The sequence below is a fragment of the Hermetia illucens genome, chromosome 6 (genome assembly GCF_905115235.1).
Source record: "Hermetia illucens chromosome 6, iHerIll2.2.curated.20191125, whole genome shotgun sequence".
Taxonomy (NCBI): domain Eukaryota; kingdom Metazoa; phylum Arthropoda; class Insecta; order Diptera; family Stratiomyidae; genus Hermetia; species Hermetia illucens.
The window spans coordinates 70,206,407-70,226,110 of NC_051854.1; the positions used below are offsets into that span (position 1 = coordinate 70,206,407).

Sequence of the window (19,704 nt, forward strand, 5' to 3'; positions counted from 1 at the left end):
ATGTTCTGGTCCCACGAGTAGTCCGGGAAGAATGTTCACGCTGGCTGGCCCGGCCACCAGGGTAAGGTAAGGTATTCAGAGTTCGCATACTAAAGACCAAGCTCCCAATTGGTCACGCAGCCCTCGGCGTATGCTGTTACGCCTTGGCTTGGGGTCCTATTAGCACGTTCTCCGGTGCAGGGAGGACGATCCCCGGGCTGTTGCTTCGGTCCATCCCCCCGCCAGATCTACTTACCCCTAAGACATGACCAGCAGACATGACATGACATGACCCCTAAGACCTGACCAGGATGAGCCTACTCCCAGCCCGGCCTTACACAATCTTGGCCCGCCCGAAGACGGTTTACAGTGGCCACCTCGAGGAGGTTGTGTGAGGATTTGCCGAATTATGCAGCTTTAACCTGAAGCATAATCAGACCAGGCCGCCTTTAAAACCTAATTTAAAACCTAATTTATTAAAGAACATTGGAAAGGGTAAATATGTAAGTTACATATGTACATGCTTCGGTGCTTTTCTTGCGCAGTTGTCGCTTTAACTCTATTAGACCAACGGCGGCTCACCTTATCATTCCAGTGTTTCCTTGAGATACTCCTTCAATGAATTTTTGAGAAAGCCAACTATACTATCGAGCATAATCAATTTCGACCCCTTCCCTTCTCTGCGCTTCTTCAATATTTCACTACTAAAAAACGTTAGCTACATTTAGGGGATGAAAAGGTTCTGGCATCAATAACTCCTGTGCGTTATAAAGAGCGTTTTCTAGATCATTATTCTAAGAGACTGGCTTAGACATTAAAAAAATTAAAACCGCAAGTTTCAGCTTCTTCGACGTCTTACATAATTATTTAAACATATCCCGGCATCGTCGTTCCTGTAAATAACATATAAATTCTGATTATAAAAGGTTGAAAGATAAAATGCCTTAGACTCTCACGATTTTATTTTGTATCTGAAAGGCACTCACAATCATTTAAGTATGGAATTAGCGGGGGAAATGGTTTTGGGGTTTTTCGTTAAATGGGATTTATGTCAAGTTATTTATATTTGTGAGATAAAAGAGGGAATTTAAACCTTGTAGGTAGGAGGATTTGAATAATGAACTTCTGTGGCTAGATGGAATAATTATGAACTAGGTAGCTCACTGTAACAAAACAGGGCCAATCCGGGAGTATAAGGAAGCAAGTATAAGCAAGTTAATTAGAAGCTATGAATGGTTTCACAGATCGTTGGCGTATTCTACACCTCTGATGAAACATTACTTCGTACTTTGACTAATTAACTATGCTATGCGACATTTAATCTCTCCACAAAAAACAGGCAAGATGAGAACAGTAGTTCCGTAGGTCTTGTGAATACGTCTTTTTAGCTTCCGCAATATTTGTTCCCAAACGCATGTAGTAATATATTAGGTTGGGGAAAAAGTAATGTCGTATTTTGTCAATAGATGGCGCCACTTAAACATATCTTGTGCTGTACTTACCGCATCGGGTCATACTATACGGCGATTTGAAGACGATAATCTGGGCTACAGGTGTCTCTTTGACAGTTTTATGATCGTACGTTTCAGTCTCAAGTTATAGCGTGTCAAAAATGGAGTCCACCAAGGAAGAAATTCGTCATATTTTACATTTTATACTACCTGAGAGGTAAAAATGCAACGAAGGCGGCCAACAAAATTTGTGAAGTTTATGGGTCCGATACAGTAACCATTCGCACAGCACAGCGTTGGTTCGATCGATTTCGTTCTGGTGTAGTGGATGTCGAAGATACACCCCGTACTGGTAGGCCAATCGTCGTAGAAACCGATAAAATTGTCGAAATCACCCAAGTAGATCGGCATGTGAACATTCGCTCGGTAAGCCAGGAACTGGGTACGGACCATAAAACCAAAAAAGCTGGATGTTTGGGTGCCACACGAGTTGACGGAAAAAATTTCTTGGACCGAACCAACGCCTCCGATGCACTGCTGAAACGGAATGAATTCGACCCATTTTTGAAGCAGATGGTGACTGGTGATGAAAATTAGATCACGTACGACAACCTCAAGCGAAAAAGCTCGTGGTCGAAGCACGGTGAGCCAGCCCAAATCATCGCCAAGCCCGGATTAACGGCCAGGAAGGTTTTGCTGTGTGTTTGGTGGGATTGGAAGGGAATCATCCACTATGAGCTGCTCAACTATGGCCAGACCCTCAATTCGGTCCTCTACTATGAGTAACTCAACCGTTTGAAGCAGGGGATTGACCAGAAGCGGCAGAATTGGTCAATAAGAATGGTGTTGCGTTCCACCAATACAACGCTCGGTCTCACACATCTTTGATGATCCACGAGAAGGTACGCGAGTTCGGATGGGATGTCCTATCGCCCCCACTGTGTAGTCCATACCTCACACCAAGGGGGGGAAGCTTTGCCGGTGGCGTCTGCGTGCCGCACTGTCTCTAAACCGGCCGTGAGAGTGATCGCGGGAGCAGACTGGCGGCTCATTGAGGACTTAGGTGCGTTACTGATTTTTAATTAGGCATGGAGGTTTTCTGTCTTACCTGCACAAGATTGGAAAGGCTCGATCTCCGGATTGTGTGGTTTGCAATGGAGTTGTGGGTGACGCCCATCACACTTTTTTCATGTGGAAGGAGGGATGGGATTCGTCAGCCGCACTATTTAAACGCAGGGAATCTCTTTCCAAACGACATTGTCGAGTAGATGCCGAGGAGCGCTGACAGATGGAGCCATGTTGCGAATTACGTTCGAGTTCCTTTCGTTGCAATGAAGATAGAGCTCGACCGGTGGAGGAGCCGGATGGCAGGGGGTTCCTTGAACTGACAGTTCCCTTCCTCCTCTCCCCTTTCGTTGGCGAAAAGCATTCCCTGATTTGAAGGCTCCGCAAGGCGGGAGAGTTCGGGGACTAGCCCAAAGTAATGTGACAAACGGTTCCAGGCTAGCTCTCTGACGATGGGGAGGTCTTTACTTTGTTATCCGACGACGTACCGATTCGGGAGTCCAACACCCTATGTGCAAATGCGTTCACCTACCCTACCCCAAAAAAAGCACTGTAATCACTGACCCATCCAGACATCCTAAATCATCACGTAAAATACGCGACTTCGTTTTCGGCATGATTTGCATCACTCGAGCCACGATTTGATAGACATATGCGAACTATGAAATCCTAGGCATACAGTGAGTAACATAAATGTTCATGCAGTTCAAAGGATATAGTCATGTGGGGTATCAAATGAAAGGTAGGATTAGTAGAAATTTGATGTTAGTTTTGACGTGAATTGTAAAGTGCGCACTTAAAGTCAGACAGGACTCATTTTCGGAAACTACCCAACCCAAAATCCGAAAGGCAGGAAAGTACGCTTGTATGTAATCTAGGTCTCAAAATATGTCCCACAACGATATCTTAATTAATTAATTTATTTGGCGAACTAAGAAACCTACTCCGAGCACATAATTTACTGGATGGTCACTATATAAATTACAGGTGAAGCAGCTCTTCTTCAGGAAACCGGTCCCTGTCCAACGCTTCTCCTTCAACGTTGTTACATCAGCCCCCCTATGTTGGGCTGGGTATTGGTTAGCTGCATGACAGCTCCTTCTCTGTACAGAAAATATGCAAATCGTTATTCCGTTTACGTTTCCGGGTTCATCGTTATGTTATCAGTTCAGTCCGAGGCTCCTTCTGTGATTTCATTAGAAGTTGATTTTCATGTAGATTTGTCAGGCCTACCTACAGTTGGAAAAATTTGTCCCGTTGTTAGGCGCTTGAGGCTCTCCTTCATCTTTCTTCGTCTATAGTTTTTCGTTAAGAAAGAGCTCCCAGCGACCACCACGTGGAGGTGGACATAGGGTTCGTAGTAGAACTGTTGATGTTGGTTCAGCAGGCGTTTCCCAAGTATTATACTCCATTGTCGGTACCAATCCACGTTTCGCCCTTTGACTTATAATGCCCTTTGACCACTAGTATTGCCATGATTAGCTGCAAAGCAGATATACATACTCCGCAGCAGAAGCTCTGCAACTGCGATCCTGGAAATAAAAAACCTTAATGAAACCTGGTAAGTAGTTTCTATAGAAAAGAGTAGCTAAGTGGAACCTATTTTACAAGAATATTTCAACCGTAGTTATTTTCTTAAATTCCCCGTTATTTTTTTGTGAAAAATGGCTAATGCCATAAGTTGTATTCCATTAGGAATTTCAAATGAAAATATTTACAGTCCACTCTGACGTTAATCATATAATTTTCTTAACACTAGTGTCTGTAAGAAATTCAATTTGCCAATGCGGCGTACGTGTCAATATTGACACAAGAGATGAACAAGGGTCAAAATGCGGGGCTCGGAAGGGATAAAAGTCAGAAGGCGGTCCTAGTAGGACTATTGTCAGAATGTTGAAACTATAGACGAGTCCGCACAACTCCCTAAGATTTTGGCCAAAGAGCGTCGCAAAACACCCTTTCATAAAAGTTCGGGACGCTCCCGGACGGAACCTTCTGGTAAGACCCAAGAGTTGTTAGTCGATGCGTACTTTCTCGTCGGCGAGCAAGATCTGATTCAAAACATTGCTTGGACGGTAAGCAACCTCAGTTGAGTAAGATTATTCAATGTGTAATTACCGAGGATCAAATTAGCTGGGTTATAAACAGCTCATATAAATTGGAGTCCAGACCGCGTAATGCGAGTCGTGATCAACAAAAAAATAAGGAAGACAATTGGCACGGCTTTGATAGCTTACCCGAAACTACCATTGACAATAGATTGAGGAGTATACAACTAACAATGTCGCACAAAATGGTTGTTGGAAGTGGTTGGAGACCACTTCAATCAAATTGACCACGTGCAAATCGAACAACGCATCCTCTCAGCCCTGATAAGTGTCTGAACATATAAGGGAGTCAATATAGATTCGAACCGCTACCTGGTTGGTATGGTGGTCCGACCTCGAATAACAATACCACCTCCAATCCCCTCTGACAATCAGAGTCCTCGATAACATCCATAAGGAAGCAATGGATGCTGTATTAACCGCAGTTAACAAAGATTCTATAATTGAAATACCAACAAATGGTCTTCACAACCACCATCATTGGCACGGCTACAAACGTTCCATTGCGGGCAAGGCACCATCCAAGAACACGGAAAAGCACAGGGGCCTATCACGTTGAGTGGAGAAGAAGGAAGAAAAAGGACGCCTGGGAGAACCAACAAGTCTCTGAATTTGGAAAACACAGGGAGCAACCGCACCAAGCGAAAACATCTAGCTAAAGCCAGGCTACAGACACTGAGTGAATAATTATTTGGGGACCTCAATGATATCTCCGGTTGCAGGGTGGGGGTGATTGCGCGTGGAGTTGAGTATCTCAAATCCCGGATAACACCCCCGAAGCAGAAAAACTATGACTGATTATATTCCCGTTCGACTACTTCCTTACACTTCGACAAACGCCTTGGAAGTTCCCTGCTATACCTAAGATAATCTAAACGACGTTCGTTTTGTGTGACCTTCATGGGGCTACTTAGGCCAACTAAAATGTATTTTACTATGATTGGAAATAGTATAAAAGAAGCATGAGAGAGGCACATATATTAAAAAGGATTGAAAAAATTGAAAGCAAATAAAAGGCGCTTGGCTGGCTCTGAGTTTTGGCCGACTATAAAAAACAATGACCAGCTCCTCGCGGTAATGGAGACAAAGATGTTGCGTTTGACCAGTGACGTAACACATCATGACAACATCAGAAATTAGAATATCGTCGATCGATACGGAGTTGCAACGATGGGGGAGAAGTTCCGAGAGAGACGTCTTCGATCGATATGTAATTGGCGCTGATGAAAACTCACAAGATTGATCTCGACACTGAAGTTGATGGGAGAAGACCAAAAGGCTGGCCGAATCACTACCTCGAAAACCACAATATAACCTGTAAAATCTCTATTTCATGAAGTTTAATCGTTTTCCCGCGATTTTCCTCTTTGAAGGTTGACTTTTGTGACACATTTTACGATAAAAAGGATGAATGCAACTGTGCAACGATCTCTGATGAAATCTAATCAGAGTTGGGAATATCGCTTTAGAAAAGTATTTATAAAATGATAAATTTCATAGCTGGATATTACTAAACAATCTACTAAGGGGTACTTGCCCACCGCTTCTGTGCAAGAGCCCACGGTATGGCGGATCTTCTCCCAAAAGCGTTAGCAAAAATTACTCTACATATTCATACCAATTACTTTTCTTCCTTCTTAAAATATCTGAATCATCTCTAAACCCTGATTATAGATGGCGCTTCGCTCCAAGTCTAACATGTAAGTTGTATCTATGCATTCATGTGAAACCATTCATCACATTCAGTTGCTACATGCTTCCATTAAAGGATACTTTTGGAAGCTGATTGAAGTTCCCTTCCATGACATACCAGCATTACAATCAGCAAAACTTGTTTGTATACCATTCATCTGACTCGACAAAAGAATCATCCCTTTGGGTTTCTGCTGCCGATTGCTTTCTCTGTTCCTTTAATGAAGGAAAAAGAAAGTTTCGAGGGAAGTTAGAGAAACGGGTTATTATGTCCTTTACGTTCCTTCCTCGAAGGATTAATTATCTGCATCTCAGTCAATACTTTGGTCTCTGGTCTTCTCTCGTTAGATGAAAATTGGAATGGTCCATATTTCATCAGTTGGAAAGAAGAATGATGGAAGGATATTTCAATTAACGATTGTGTCCTTCCGGGAAAATAGTAATTGTAGATGACGATTGACATACCATTGTGCAGAATACTGGTAGGCGTGAAAGAACCAACCACGCCCGCAACATTGGTATGCAATATTATGATTTTGCTTATTTTCACTTTAGTCCTTTCGAAAATGACATATACTTCGCTGGAAGAGACGGTTTAGTTATGATGCGTTATTGAAGCATATGAAATCCAGTTATGAAATGTCATTGGTTTGGAAATTCCCACGTAAGGATGGTACGCTACACCCAATTTAATTTAGATACTATGATACAAAGCTGATAATTTACCTGCGTCATCTATCTTTCTACTTTATCAAAGACCTGTTACTAAAATTAGCTATTTATACTGGCTGTAAATTTTGAAAATCTATTGTTACTGAAACGCCAACAATGCCTTGGATAGGGACTGACTTCAAGCCGAAAAACAGATTATTGGTTTCTGTAATCTACGCACGCTCCCCGCAGCGAGCAGAACCTCAGAATGTTCGCTTTGGAGAAAGCGTGAATCCCACTGATATAAGCTGGACATTCTGGGTCTAAGCGAAGTAAGACTTTGATACTCTGGAGAGTACTCCTCTCCTTCTTGTCACACTATTGTCAATGTGAGTACTTCCTTTGATGGCTTGACTGTCTTAGCCGTACCGCCGCCCTCGTATGCGCCAATTACCACTCTACTGAAGCCTTCAACAATCGTTTCTAGCTCTATTTCGTTCCTGATGTAACCGTTCACCTGTAGGCATATTGTCACTCAGCTATCTTATGTAGGAGTCCCAGTCTATCCTCCTGGGCTCCGAGTTACCCTCATTGTGGAATCTGATTATTCCCTGATCCGACATAGAAGGCTCATACAACACCTTCGAAATTCTTGACCAAGTTGCTCTTTAGAGTGGCCCCTGGAGTTGTGTCTAGTACCCTATGTTATGTATTTCCAACTTGTTATTGAGAACAAATTCGAGAGGTGCTCACCATTTAGTGAAACTTGTTTAGTGTTTAGTGAAACTTGGACAGCCACGAGGTCCCTTGCTAGAAACTTTGAAAGACATGTCCATCTTAAATTTTCTTTGAAAATGATGCAGTTCCGGTTTCCGGTTTTTCTCCAAAGGAATCCCAAATTACCTGCATATTTCCTCTTTGTAGACCGAGAATCTGCCGCCGGTACACCCAGGGTTCTTGAGCCAGCACAATTTTAATGTTAGCCTTGGAACTTTATTGGTCTGGCAATTACCGATATTTCGGGACTTGTACCCTTCATCAGTGCTAACAAGCCGCAAGATCAATAAATTAACACTAGCGAATAGGAAAAACAAGTTTTTATTATTTCAAATAATTTAATCGCTAGAAATACCGCGTATTGCTCCGATTTCCCTTATAGTTACTACAGATGTCAAAAGCTGCCTCTTCTGGATGTTTACAAGGGCTATTTTAGTGCTGAGCATCGGCTCCGTTAGTGCTACGAGCTCTCCTCCATTGGCGGAGTATTGTCCTCCTCATCCGGCATGGCACTTCCTTGTGTTTCGTCGTCCGACTTGAGCCCTAGAAGTCGTTCAGCTTCTCCTATTCTGTGGGAAGCAGGTCTGCCACCCAGCTCGGTACCGCCATTTCAGCCCCCCCATTTCCCTCGGGGATTGCCACCTGATGTGCCCTCCGAAGCATCCTTCCTTCCAAATCGGTAATTGATGAGGCAGTTACGACTTTTAATTATCCGATTGTGAGGAGTTTGCTTTACTCTCCTCCTTGCTTCTAAAATCACTCAATGACCGTGGAGGGAGAGTAGTATGGCTAATCATATGGTTTTTACCGCATTAGCATAGCTAACAGCGGGTCTCCGGACTTCTGCCTCCATCCCTGCTCACCCCGAGGTTTTATTTTTCTTGGGCTCGGGTTTAGGTTTCTTGGGAGCAACTCCTTCTTGTGCGCTGATTTTCGCTGCTCCCCGCTTTTATGCCTCTTACAGTGGAGGTTTAGGTCGACCATGACCCTTCTTGGGGGTTTCTTCTGGTTTTAGGCTTTCCTTCAGATAGCGCAGATACAATTTAGCATCTAGACGACTGAGGCCTGTCTCCTTCCTGAGTCTGATATCCTCACCTCAGACGTATCCTTGGCAATGACAATCATTGACGCTAAATGAACATTTTGTATTGAGCACTTGTTTCACAATGGAAAGCTGATATATTGTTTCAACTGCTGTTCTTAAGTCGCGCTGCTGCCCTTGGTGACGTTTTTTCGAAAGGGCTCGAGTCTCTTTTCAATTATTTCGGTGAACACTTTTCAAGCAGAAAAGTAGTGGTTAGTATTTCGTCCTCATAACAGATGCAGCCTGCGTGCCATTCTGTTGGGATTACTTTCCTTACATTTTTCCATTCGCAGGATAAATATGTAGTTGGCGCATTTGTTGGCGACTAATTGTAACTTCGGTGGCTTTTCGTCTGATTTGAAACCCTTCTGAATTAATTGTAGGGGCGGTGGTTCGAGTCCAGCAACCTCCTTTTGTGGGATTTTGAACTTATCTCTTGTTGTATAGGAGGGGTGTCAAATATCAGCAAAGTTTGATGCTCTATTTCCATGTTTCCTTGAAGAACTGAGCGACATATCTTTGCAGAATTCTTTTCTGGGTACCCCATTCCACACAGGTTAACAAACCTTTGAGAAGAATAGCACATTCCAGCATCCATAAAAGTAACCCTATTTTCGCTTGCGTGGCCACTCCGGTAAATGCATCCTATTTGAAGGCTTATCTTCAAGTTCTCAGATAGCAAGGCAATACCAGGAAAGGAAAGCATGCGCATTCGACATCAATATCCTGTCATGCTTGATCACACACTGTATGATTGGATTCTGAAATGTGGGTAGGTTCCTTGAAAGTAGTATCGAAACTACCTAGGATCCGTGCTTGCTCTAAATTCTGTGGGAATTTCAGTGGAACAGGCTGAACGTTTTGATGATAAGCGAGATAAGATAATGAGACTCATGGGTGAAATTCACTCCCTCTTGCGGGACTGTATTATTGCATGCCTGTCGGAAGTAAGTCTGAATCTGGCGGAGGATGGAAGATTAACGTTTACTGATCACAAGACCTCTCGAGAATGAGGAACATTGCAATACACACCATTAGATAATGTGAGCTTGTTCGAACGTATGAATGGAAATATGGTCCTGAAGACCATTGTGAAAGGTGAACTGTAAAAGACGAAATTGTCACTTTATGGTTACTTGCCTTTACTTACGTATTGAGTGCGTGTCTACTCGAAACGATGAAAAGCCTGGACCACCTAAGCTCAAGACCTTCCACCTAAGTGATCCAGTCGAACGGCAGATATCTTAAAGAGCTCGCTGCTGAGAATTCCCTTGAAATCAAAAGTTCGCTTTTTTTCTGAGGAAAGTTTTCACCCTATCACAAAGATCCTCTATAAGATTTTACTAAATGAATAAACTTGAAATCGAATCAAGAAGCGCATGAAACTGAAGGCGTTTGTTGCCTCTCCGAGTGAAGGCTAATGCAATGTAACTAAACTTCGATATTGTGGCAAACCTGGAGAAGTGGCTAGGGGCGTAAATAATAATAATTTCAATGCCGGGTATCTCATCAGGGAAGAGTTTGCATATGGACCACAGTTTTTTTATGGTCCTCCAAACAAAAGTGAAATTATCTCGGCCATCTATGCACTCACACGCTGCAAAGCCACTATGCTCGCCGGTCTTTCCACGGACCTATTTCCCGAAGTCGCAGATACAATTTTTGGGAGTTTCGTTTTTGAAAACGGGGTTCGGGAGGACTGTTTTTTGTCACTTGTAATATTACTGTTTGTACTTGAACGGACCTTGACTTAGACCCCTTGGGCTGAAACATCTACTTTTTCTATCACGGAATCATGGATCTTGGCCAAATGGCACGGAGCTTTAAGAAGGACCGAACACGAACTCGAACAAAGTTAAAGTTGTCAGTTTTACTTTTCTCTCCACTTTTCCAATCTGCATAAACGAGCAGAGTCTCGAGGGCGCTGATAAATGTATCTTCATGGTAGCTGCTAGCTGCTGCATACAGCAGAATGGAGCTTAATGACGCTCGACATTGACTCGAGATATTATATTTAAATCGCTCAATCACTCGGTCAATATTATCTGCCAATCAATCAGCGAACGTGTTAAATCCAAAATTTATCGCAATGTCGTCCGCTCTCTATGGTTCTGAGTATTGGCCGACTATAAAAGACAATGAACGGCGTCTTGCGGTAATGGAGACGAAGATATCGTGTGGGACAAGTGGCGTGGCACGTTTTGATCACATCCGAAATGAAGATTTCCGCGATCAATATGGGGTTGCAACAATCGTGGAAAAATTAGTATGGTCACGTAATTCGCGATAATGGAATTCACTAGCTTAGATTGATCTGAACATCGAAGTCAATGGTGAGCGAGCCGGCCGAAACAACGGTGGCTTGATACGCTGGATGGTGATTTAAAAACCTCGCGATTATATCCAAAATGGCAAAATCGGTCATGACGAACCATCCCCGCTTATGAACGGGATAAAAACTGAGGAAAAAGAAGAAAATGTGAGGAGCGATGAGTGCATGACAGTTCCGTGTCACGTAGTTAAAAATTCCATTGCCCTCTACTTTTTAGAAAACGATTTAAATAAATCATTTGATGAAAATCACTGTATTGATGATAATATGATTAGCAAATGTAAACTTAACCAATAGCCGATACAAAAAAGGACTGGGAAGAAGTAGATTCTCCTTAAATGGAATTTTTATATTTGACTCGAATGTCAATTATGCTCGTTAAATATGACGTCAGCATCTTATTTGCGTTAATGGTCGGATTTCATGAAACTCAGCACGCGTATCCACGATACTGTCCTCTATGCCAATATGGTACTCCTAGGATGAACTAAAGTCAATTTCTAAAAGTCGAAATATATTTTTAGTAAGTTTATTTGAGCAGATATCGGAATGGGACATATTTTGAGGCCTAGATTTCATCTAAGTGTACTTTAATGATTTTTGGGGATTTTTGGGTTGGGTTGCTTCCGAAAATGAATCCTGTCTCATTTTAAGTCTGTATATTTTGACTCCTTACCCACACACTTTGCAATTCACTTTAAAACTAATATCAGTTTCGGAAGTATTAATTGAGGCCTTTCATTTGATACAATGCATGACCATATTGGAAGAAAAAAATGTTTACATCCCAACTTTACATGTATGGGGAGCCCCCTTTAAACTGCATATAAATATATGCCTCTCACTGCATGCGTGGGGTTTCATTGTTCCCACACGTCCACCATATTTCTTTCAGATCGGTTTAGTTGTTTTGGAGAAAAGTGCTTGTTACAAATAGACAGTGAATCGATTTTAATTTTTTTGTTTTACACAAAACCTTAAAAATGGTAGTGGATGCCTTATACAGGGTGCGGCAGCATAACTTCCTTTTTTCAAAACTTTTCAAAAATTATTGTATGCATCAGAAAATATTTATATTTATTTTATAATGTAGGTACATGTCAGTTTTAATTTACATTGTTTTGAAGATCAAATCTGTTAGGTGACGTCCCCCATTCTCCACACATTGCGTAAACCGATTTCTGGCGTTTGCCATGACTCTTGTTAGCATAGCAGGTGTTATGTTGGCAATTTCTTCTTGGATGTTGGTCTTCTAATATTGTAGGGTTCTTGGACGGTTCATATAAACACGGGATTTCAAAAAACCCCATAGAAAAAAATCACAAGGGGACAGATCGGGAGAGCGTGCCGGCCATTCCAAATCGCCTGTAATTGAGAGGCGCTTTGGAAAGTGTTCCCTCAGAACAGCCATCGATGCTCTTGAAGTGTGTGCTGTTGCACCGTCTTGTTGGAACCAAGTGTCCCCCAAATCCAAATTTTCTACCCGTGCGAAAAAAAAAATCTGTAGCATGTTTACATACCGGTCCGAATTCACTGTCACTGTAACCTCATTTTCCTCAAAAAACCAGGGACCAATAATTCCAGCTGAGGAAATTGCACACCACACTGTGACTTTGGGTGAATGCAAAGGCTTTTGATGCAATTTTCGAGGGTTGGTGTCAGCCCAGTAGCGCATGTTTTGTTTGTTAACCGACCCACACAAATGAAAATGGGCTTAATCGCTAAAAATACCAATAGCATCCTCGGGAACGACATCAAGAAGAAGCTCACACGCGTTCATCCGAGAATTGAAGTCACATTCTGAAAGTTCCTGCACTATCGTCATCTTATAGGGATGAAAATGAAGATCAGCACGAAGAATTCTTCTCACAGAACGATCGGATAGTCCAAGGGCAGATGCGTGTTTGCGCGCAGAACGCCGTGCTTCAATGTTCTCAGGTGATCTAACGGGCCGAGGGACTCCAGTTCTTCCTTTTGTCGCACTTGCAGTTTGTCTGAATGTACTGACCCATGTAACAATTGATTTGCGGTCTGGGACGGGAGCAAACGGGGCTAAATTAAAGCGATTCCGAAATGCACGCTGTGTTGCAATAACCGAACATCCGCTTGAAAAGTAAACCTCAACGGCAAAGGCACGCTCCTCACTATTCCAACTCATGATGGCGACTGAACCGTGTCGGAACAAAACTTTACAGTATCCTCTCTTGAACGAGACCACTAGCGCTCCGCTATGACATCAACTAACTGAGTGGCGCGCATTTTAAAAAAGGAAGTTATGCTGCTGCACCCTGTATATTAAGAAACTTCAGTGTATGCCACACAGTGGAATCCAATATCTCAGGATGGCCGACTTGTGTGTCGCCATAGAAACACGTTGCACAGAACAGTCGAGGAATAGTACTCTAGAGAGTGCTGAAACGCATCTCAGCAATCCGACAACGAAGCCGCGTATGTTTGGGCACATATTTACATGTGTTTATTACTTACATCTGCTGTCGGTGATGTTATAAATAAAAAATGCAGTTGAAATTAATATTGGAAATCCTAAAGGCTCGCTCCATATGCCCAAAAACAAAGCTTCGGATCATCTACCATATAAGATACATTGCGAGATATAGAGTCTACTTTCCGAGTGGAAACCCCAATCTGTTTCAGAGTTCCTATCCAACTCGCTATTTTTATTTCAACTTGGCATGCCAGTCTATAGACACGTAAAGCTTCACCATGGGCCCGTAGATCCATACCCTAAGCATGTTGAGCTGTGTTAAATGAATGCGTGTAGCGATTTGTGCTCCCAAACCCCGGTATGCCTTGGAACGTCAGCAAACATTAGTACGCCCTAGGCCCGCCAAACATGAATTGGTGTACACGATGGAGTATAAAAGGAAACACCTGCTGAACCAACACCAACAGCTCTACTACCAAATCCCAGCTCTACTGCCAAATCCTATCGTTGGGATTTCCTTCTTCATGAAAAAGTGCAAAGGGGAAAAGATGAAAGCGAGTCTCATGCGCCTGCAATGGGACAAATTGTACCAATTGGTACTCCAGGGTAGGGATGACGCTAAACTGAAAACCTAAGTAACGAAGGCACAAAAAAATATTTCGGACTGGATTGATGACACAACGACGAACGCAAGAACGAAAACCAAATAACGATTTGCTTATTTTCTCATGGAACGTGGGATCCTTTTACAGAAAAGGGCAGCCAGGCAGCTAGCCGGTACCCTTTCCCAGAGGGTAGGGCTGATGCAACAGCGTTTCAGAAAATGCGTTGGACAGGGATCAGTTTCTTGAAAAAAAACGACTACGCCACATATATTATAGTGGCCATCCGGGAAACTATGTGCTCGAAACGTCTCGGCATCGAGTCAAAGCTCTGACGATACAAGACAGTGATCTTGCCAGTCATCATGTCCGACCGTCTGGTTATGCATAAAATACCATTCAAGAGGTTGCGGTGCGCGGGTCACCTAATCCGTATAGATGAGAATGATCAAGCATGGAAAGTTTACATATAAGGAAAGTATCTTTGGTGGCTACGAGGGCTCTGATGACTTGCAGATCCATTGCAAGAAAAAACTGGGGTTGGAGGCCGAAGACACTATTTTGGATGTACACTGCAATAGTTGGTCCAATGATTAGCTATGCGGTGGTATTCTGGGAAAAAAGAACTGAATTCAGCACACAAACCAGGGGGTTACACAAACTCGAAAAACTGACTTTCGTTTGTATCAGTGGGGCAATGAGGACATGCCCAACGCATCCCTGGAGGTCCTTCTGGGATTAACCCTTCTCAAACTTCACATACAGATGCAGGCAAGGGGGGCAATATTCAGGATGACCGGGAATGTCAGTGAGACGGGGAGCTGCCTAAATCGAAGGAAGCTGGATATTCTTTATAGGCGATATCCCGAACTATTGATATCAAGGGATAACAAGACAACGAAGTTTCACTTCAATAAGACGTTTGAAACACATACTAGGAATGGAGCTTATTGGGGGATACGAACAGCGCACAAAGGATTGCTCAAACTTCATCAAAAAGAACCTCCGAATCATAGTGGGAATTCGCGCTGGTCACTGTCGGCTAAACACCTAGGGAAGCTAGGGATATCTACGGACACTGCCTGCAGGTTCAGTGCGGAGTGTGATGTCGTGTCACCTCTATGCACGACAGTGCCCGGCACTTGTGCAAATAGGTCGAGGCATCTGGGAGAACACGCAATAACATATGCAAAGTTGAGCAGATCTGGAAGTAGAGAATATACCAAAGTGCCTAACGGACTAAACTTGATGGGGTTACTATGACTAATAAGTACACTATAACCAGCAAAAGGGGCACAATAGTTGTTTAAGGACGCGGTCCGACTTTCCCTAAACAGAATAACAATAATAATGGTTGAAAAAGAAGACAAGACAGACCCCGCCTCAGATGGAGCGATGGTGTAGGCCCGAACACCAGACTTTTAGGGATATCGATTTGGTGGACTTTGACGCAAAGTTCCTTTTTATGGCACCCCTAGACAGTCTACAGATTATTGCTCCATTGATGATGAATAAACCCAGAACCCAGAAATAAGGAATAATTAAACTTGATATGCGAAAATAGTGAACAGGTAAATCTTTAAAGAAGTTTGTCCCTGGAGCAGGAAGCAGCTCGAAGTGACGAATTACATATCCCCCTAACAGTGCCAGAGCGACAGAAGACCCGAATTCATGGCAGGTATCAGCGTCTTGTAAGAACTGTACTGGGTTGGCTGAATGTAGGCCTCTTGACCTCCGTGACCTGTCACCTTCCCAATTGTTGACATGATATTTAGAGGCTTCTATCATAATTTCTGTAATATCTTCGAATTTATATTTCTTATCCTTCCTGAAGGATATTCATTAATATGAAAGGCGATAATTTTTGCTGTAACTCTTGGTTGCTTCGCTTTCAAATTGGAAAGTTCAAATCATCCCTCGCGGTACTTATTCTTCTTGTATGCCGAATAAACTCAAGGATTCTTGTTATTTTCAAGGATTCTTGTTATTTTGACGCAGTAATTGTCGATTTGTTCGAATGTTTGTTGTATTTCTAATGACCATTAATACCGCAGAGCTTAGTCAGACACGTGTAACATTGGGATAAGTGGAGTATGTGATGCTGGTGACGTTGTATCCCAGTATGTATCCTGGCAGATATTTCGAATTATGTTGTTTATAGCAACTTCATCATTGAATAATGAGAGGTTTAATATTTGATGCAACCATAACGGGCCAGGCTCAAATATTGGAGCACGGGATGTGAAAATTAAAAGTGTGGGGACGTTTTCAATGACGCAAATTTGTACCATTTTCCATTTGCCAATTCGGTGGACAATGATATTTCGTATTTCTACAAGTTGTGTGGGAAATATTAATAATGCCTTTATAAAATTAAGAACAATGCCAGCAGGCAAATGTATCTGACGAAATATTGAGATGCAAGGTCTTGAATGAAAATTACAAAATGAGCGCACAAAATGGGCAACATTTAATATTCATTTAACTTTCTTATATTTCAGGTGCAACGGTTACATGGTAAACCTGTGTCATGGGTTCGAGTACGCGATGGTCACATTTTAACAGTTGATCAAACAACATTCATTGCTGACCAGAGGTTCCAATCAATTTATGCAGATGAGCAGGAACGTTGGTCCCTTCAAATTAAATATGTGCAGGAGCATGATATGGGCCTCTACGAGTGCCAAGTGTCCACCGAACCAAAAATGAGTGCACGCGTTTACCTGAAAATAGTTGGTAAGTACCATGCCTTGCTTTGTGATTGACCACATATATTTCCCTTTGTGTCCTTTTAATTTAAATTCTTACTTTTGTGAATTTCAGTTCCGAAAACAGAGCTCATTGGTGACCACAATCGGTTCGTGAAAGCAGGGAGTAAAGTAGCATTACACTGTATAGTACGCGGTTCCATCGAACCCCCATCCTATATTATCTGGTTCAAAGGAAATAGCCAAATCGCCGAAGGGAATTCCCGGGGATGGTATATGGAAATTGATAATGAAATTTTCGGAAATAGCAGTGATCGGCAGAATACGGTAAGCATCATAATTTTGTCTAAATGTTTATATTAGTTTGCATTGCATTATATCTTAATTTTTCAATGCCTTTCTAAAATTCTTTTCCTATACAGATTGGTTCTTTGATTATACCATCCGTCAGTAAGCGTGATTCTGGTAACTACACTTGCAGTCCTTCAAACAGTGCACCAGTGACGGTTGATCTGCACGTCCTCAATGGTAAGTACAATCTGTGAAATTTCTCAGTTTTGACCACATATTGTTAAAGATGTACAAATACCTGTATGAAAAGTTATCCTTCTTCAAAAGGATCTAAATCCCAATTTGCATTATATACATGTCAAGGCTTTGACGCTCGAAGTAGGTATTGCTAAGTAATAGTCTAAGACTTCTGTGCGAGAATTATCAGTTAAGTAATATTCTGAAATAGATACAGATACTCGCAGCTGTTCTTATTTCAAATAGCACAGACTACTATCGTGAATTCGCTTCCTTAGAATAATGGAGCAATGACAATTGTTTTCGGAGCTAAACGTCAAGTTTGCTCACCTTCGTAGCGTTGTTTCTACCGAGTTCAGTGTTAACCTACTCATCAACCTCTCCCCACAATAGAAACCTCAGCACAAGCAGCAAGGTAAGGTTGTTCCGCATAAATATGTTAAACCGACTAGTATTGCAAGATCGCGGTTTCGAAAAAGGAACATCTTAATAGTACAGCTTTCTATACAAGCGGAGATTTGTGAAGCAGAGGAGTAGGAACTTACGTTGAGCAATTCACTACAATTCAGGAGAAACTGCCTGGAGGTGACATTATAATTGTTAAGGGTGATTTGAGTGCCAAGGTGGACCTTAGTGACAATGGTGAGAGTTTTACCAATTCGTACAGCTTTGATCGCCTCGTTATTGCTGGCACACTGGACGAGTGCAGAATCTGCTATATTCTCAGATAGGCTTCAATTGACCAACAACATATGTCGAATAGATGGGCCATATAGAGACCAACAGTAGATTTAGGAGTTATCTTTTGGATGCGCAATCCCGAGCGAGTTCATCTCTTAAGAGTTGCTTGTCATCGCTTTCGCATATATTCAATAGGATATAGGTCTACAAATAGTCCTCTCTAAGCCGGCTGTCGTACAATAGACATGGCTAACAACCTGTCAAAGAATATCGATTAGAATTAGGCTTCTTTTCTCTGACGCGAAGAAAGTTATTGACTATGTCCTGAAAGGTGCATTAAGATATGGTAGACTACGGAAACTGCACATTGACTAGCGTAGGCAGCTGAGGGCTGCTGAAGCCACTGCGAATGAAGGAGAACGTGATGCCATTCAGTTGCCTTGTAACATGCGTTAACGAATACCGCATCAAGAAATAGTAGGAAGCCGTAAATCTTCCGATGGTCCAGTCAGATTTGTTAATGATTGGCTCGTTATTCCAAAGACCAGCAGTTTGAGGGACGAAGGGGACATTTCATCATAGTTCTACAAATTCTGAAAAAGTTCTACCTATTGTAGATGGGCAGTTTCTGTAATATAATGTACATACAAGGCGAAAAATGTTGCTGTGAGTTTTCTAATCAGAGTAGAGTGAACAACTGGCAGTGTATTGTGACGTTATGATCAACGGATCAAAGGTAGTCTGCGGAGTCTGTGCGAGAGCATTTTACGAAACGCATAGTCTAGCCGAGAGGTCTCTCGAACGAGGCCAAGAGTTCCCATTTTTTCTTGCTAAGAACCCAAGTATCCGAGGAATACGCGAGGACTAGCAAGATCATTGTGTTGAACAATAAGAGCTTCGACCCTGTAGTAAGATGTTTCGAGCGGAATAGTCTTTGTAAGCTGAAATAGGCTCTGTCGGCTGCCAACAACCATTCTCGTAGCTGTTACCGGTTGTGATTTTCGACCCTAGATAGGAGAAATTCTCAACGGTCTTAAAGTTGTAGTCCCCTATCTTTATTCTTCTCGTTTGACCAGTGCGGTTTAATGTTGTTGGTTGGTTGGTTTTCCATGCTGACGTTCACGTCTTGGCTTCATTGATGTGCAGCCCGAAATCTCTCGCCGATTATCGCCTTCTCGATCTGGTTGAAGGCAGTTTGTATGTCTCGGGTCGTTTTTCCCATGATGTCGATATCGTGAGCATAGCCCAGTAGTTGGGTAGACTTAGAGAGGATCGTACCCTTCGCATTTATCTCAGCATCACGGATCAATTTTTCTAAGGCCAGGTTAAAGAGGGCTCATGAACGTAGACCGTTGTTGATGTGGAATGGTTTCGAGATTGATTCTGCTGCTTTTATCTGATCTCGCACATTGGTCAGGGTAAGTCTAGTCACTCTTATCAATTTCGTTGGGATACCGAATTCCCTCATGGCCGTGTACAGTTTTACCCTAGCTATGTTATCATAGGCGACTTTAAATTCGATGAAAAATGGTGTAACTAGTGCTCACATTTCCACAGTATCTCCATTGCTTCTTGCACAGGAAAAATCTGGTCTGTTGCT

General features: G+C 42.4%; 1 protein-coding gene across 1 annotated transcript in view; it reads left to right on the plus strand.

The window, feature by feature from the left end:
* Nucleotides 1–19,704, plus strand: part of LOC119659451 (zwei Ig domain protein zig-8-like) — an 86,779-nt gene that overhangs the window by 43,244 nt on the left and 23,831 nt on the right. Inside the window, exons 3-5 of the mRNA XM_038067536.1 lie at nucleotides 16,689–16,923; nucleotides 17,011–17,222; nucleotides 17,318–17,423. Of these exons, the coding sequence (XP_037923464.1) occupies nucleotides 16,689–16,923; nucleotides 17,011–17,222; nucleotides 17,318–17,423 (553 nt within the window). The remainder of the gene's footprint in view (nucleotides 1–16,688; nucleotides 16,924–17,010; nucleotides 17,223–17,317; nucleotides 17,424–19,704) is intronic.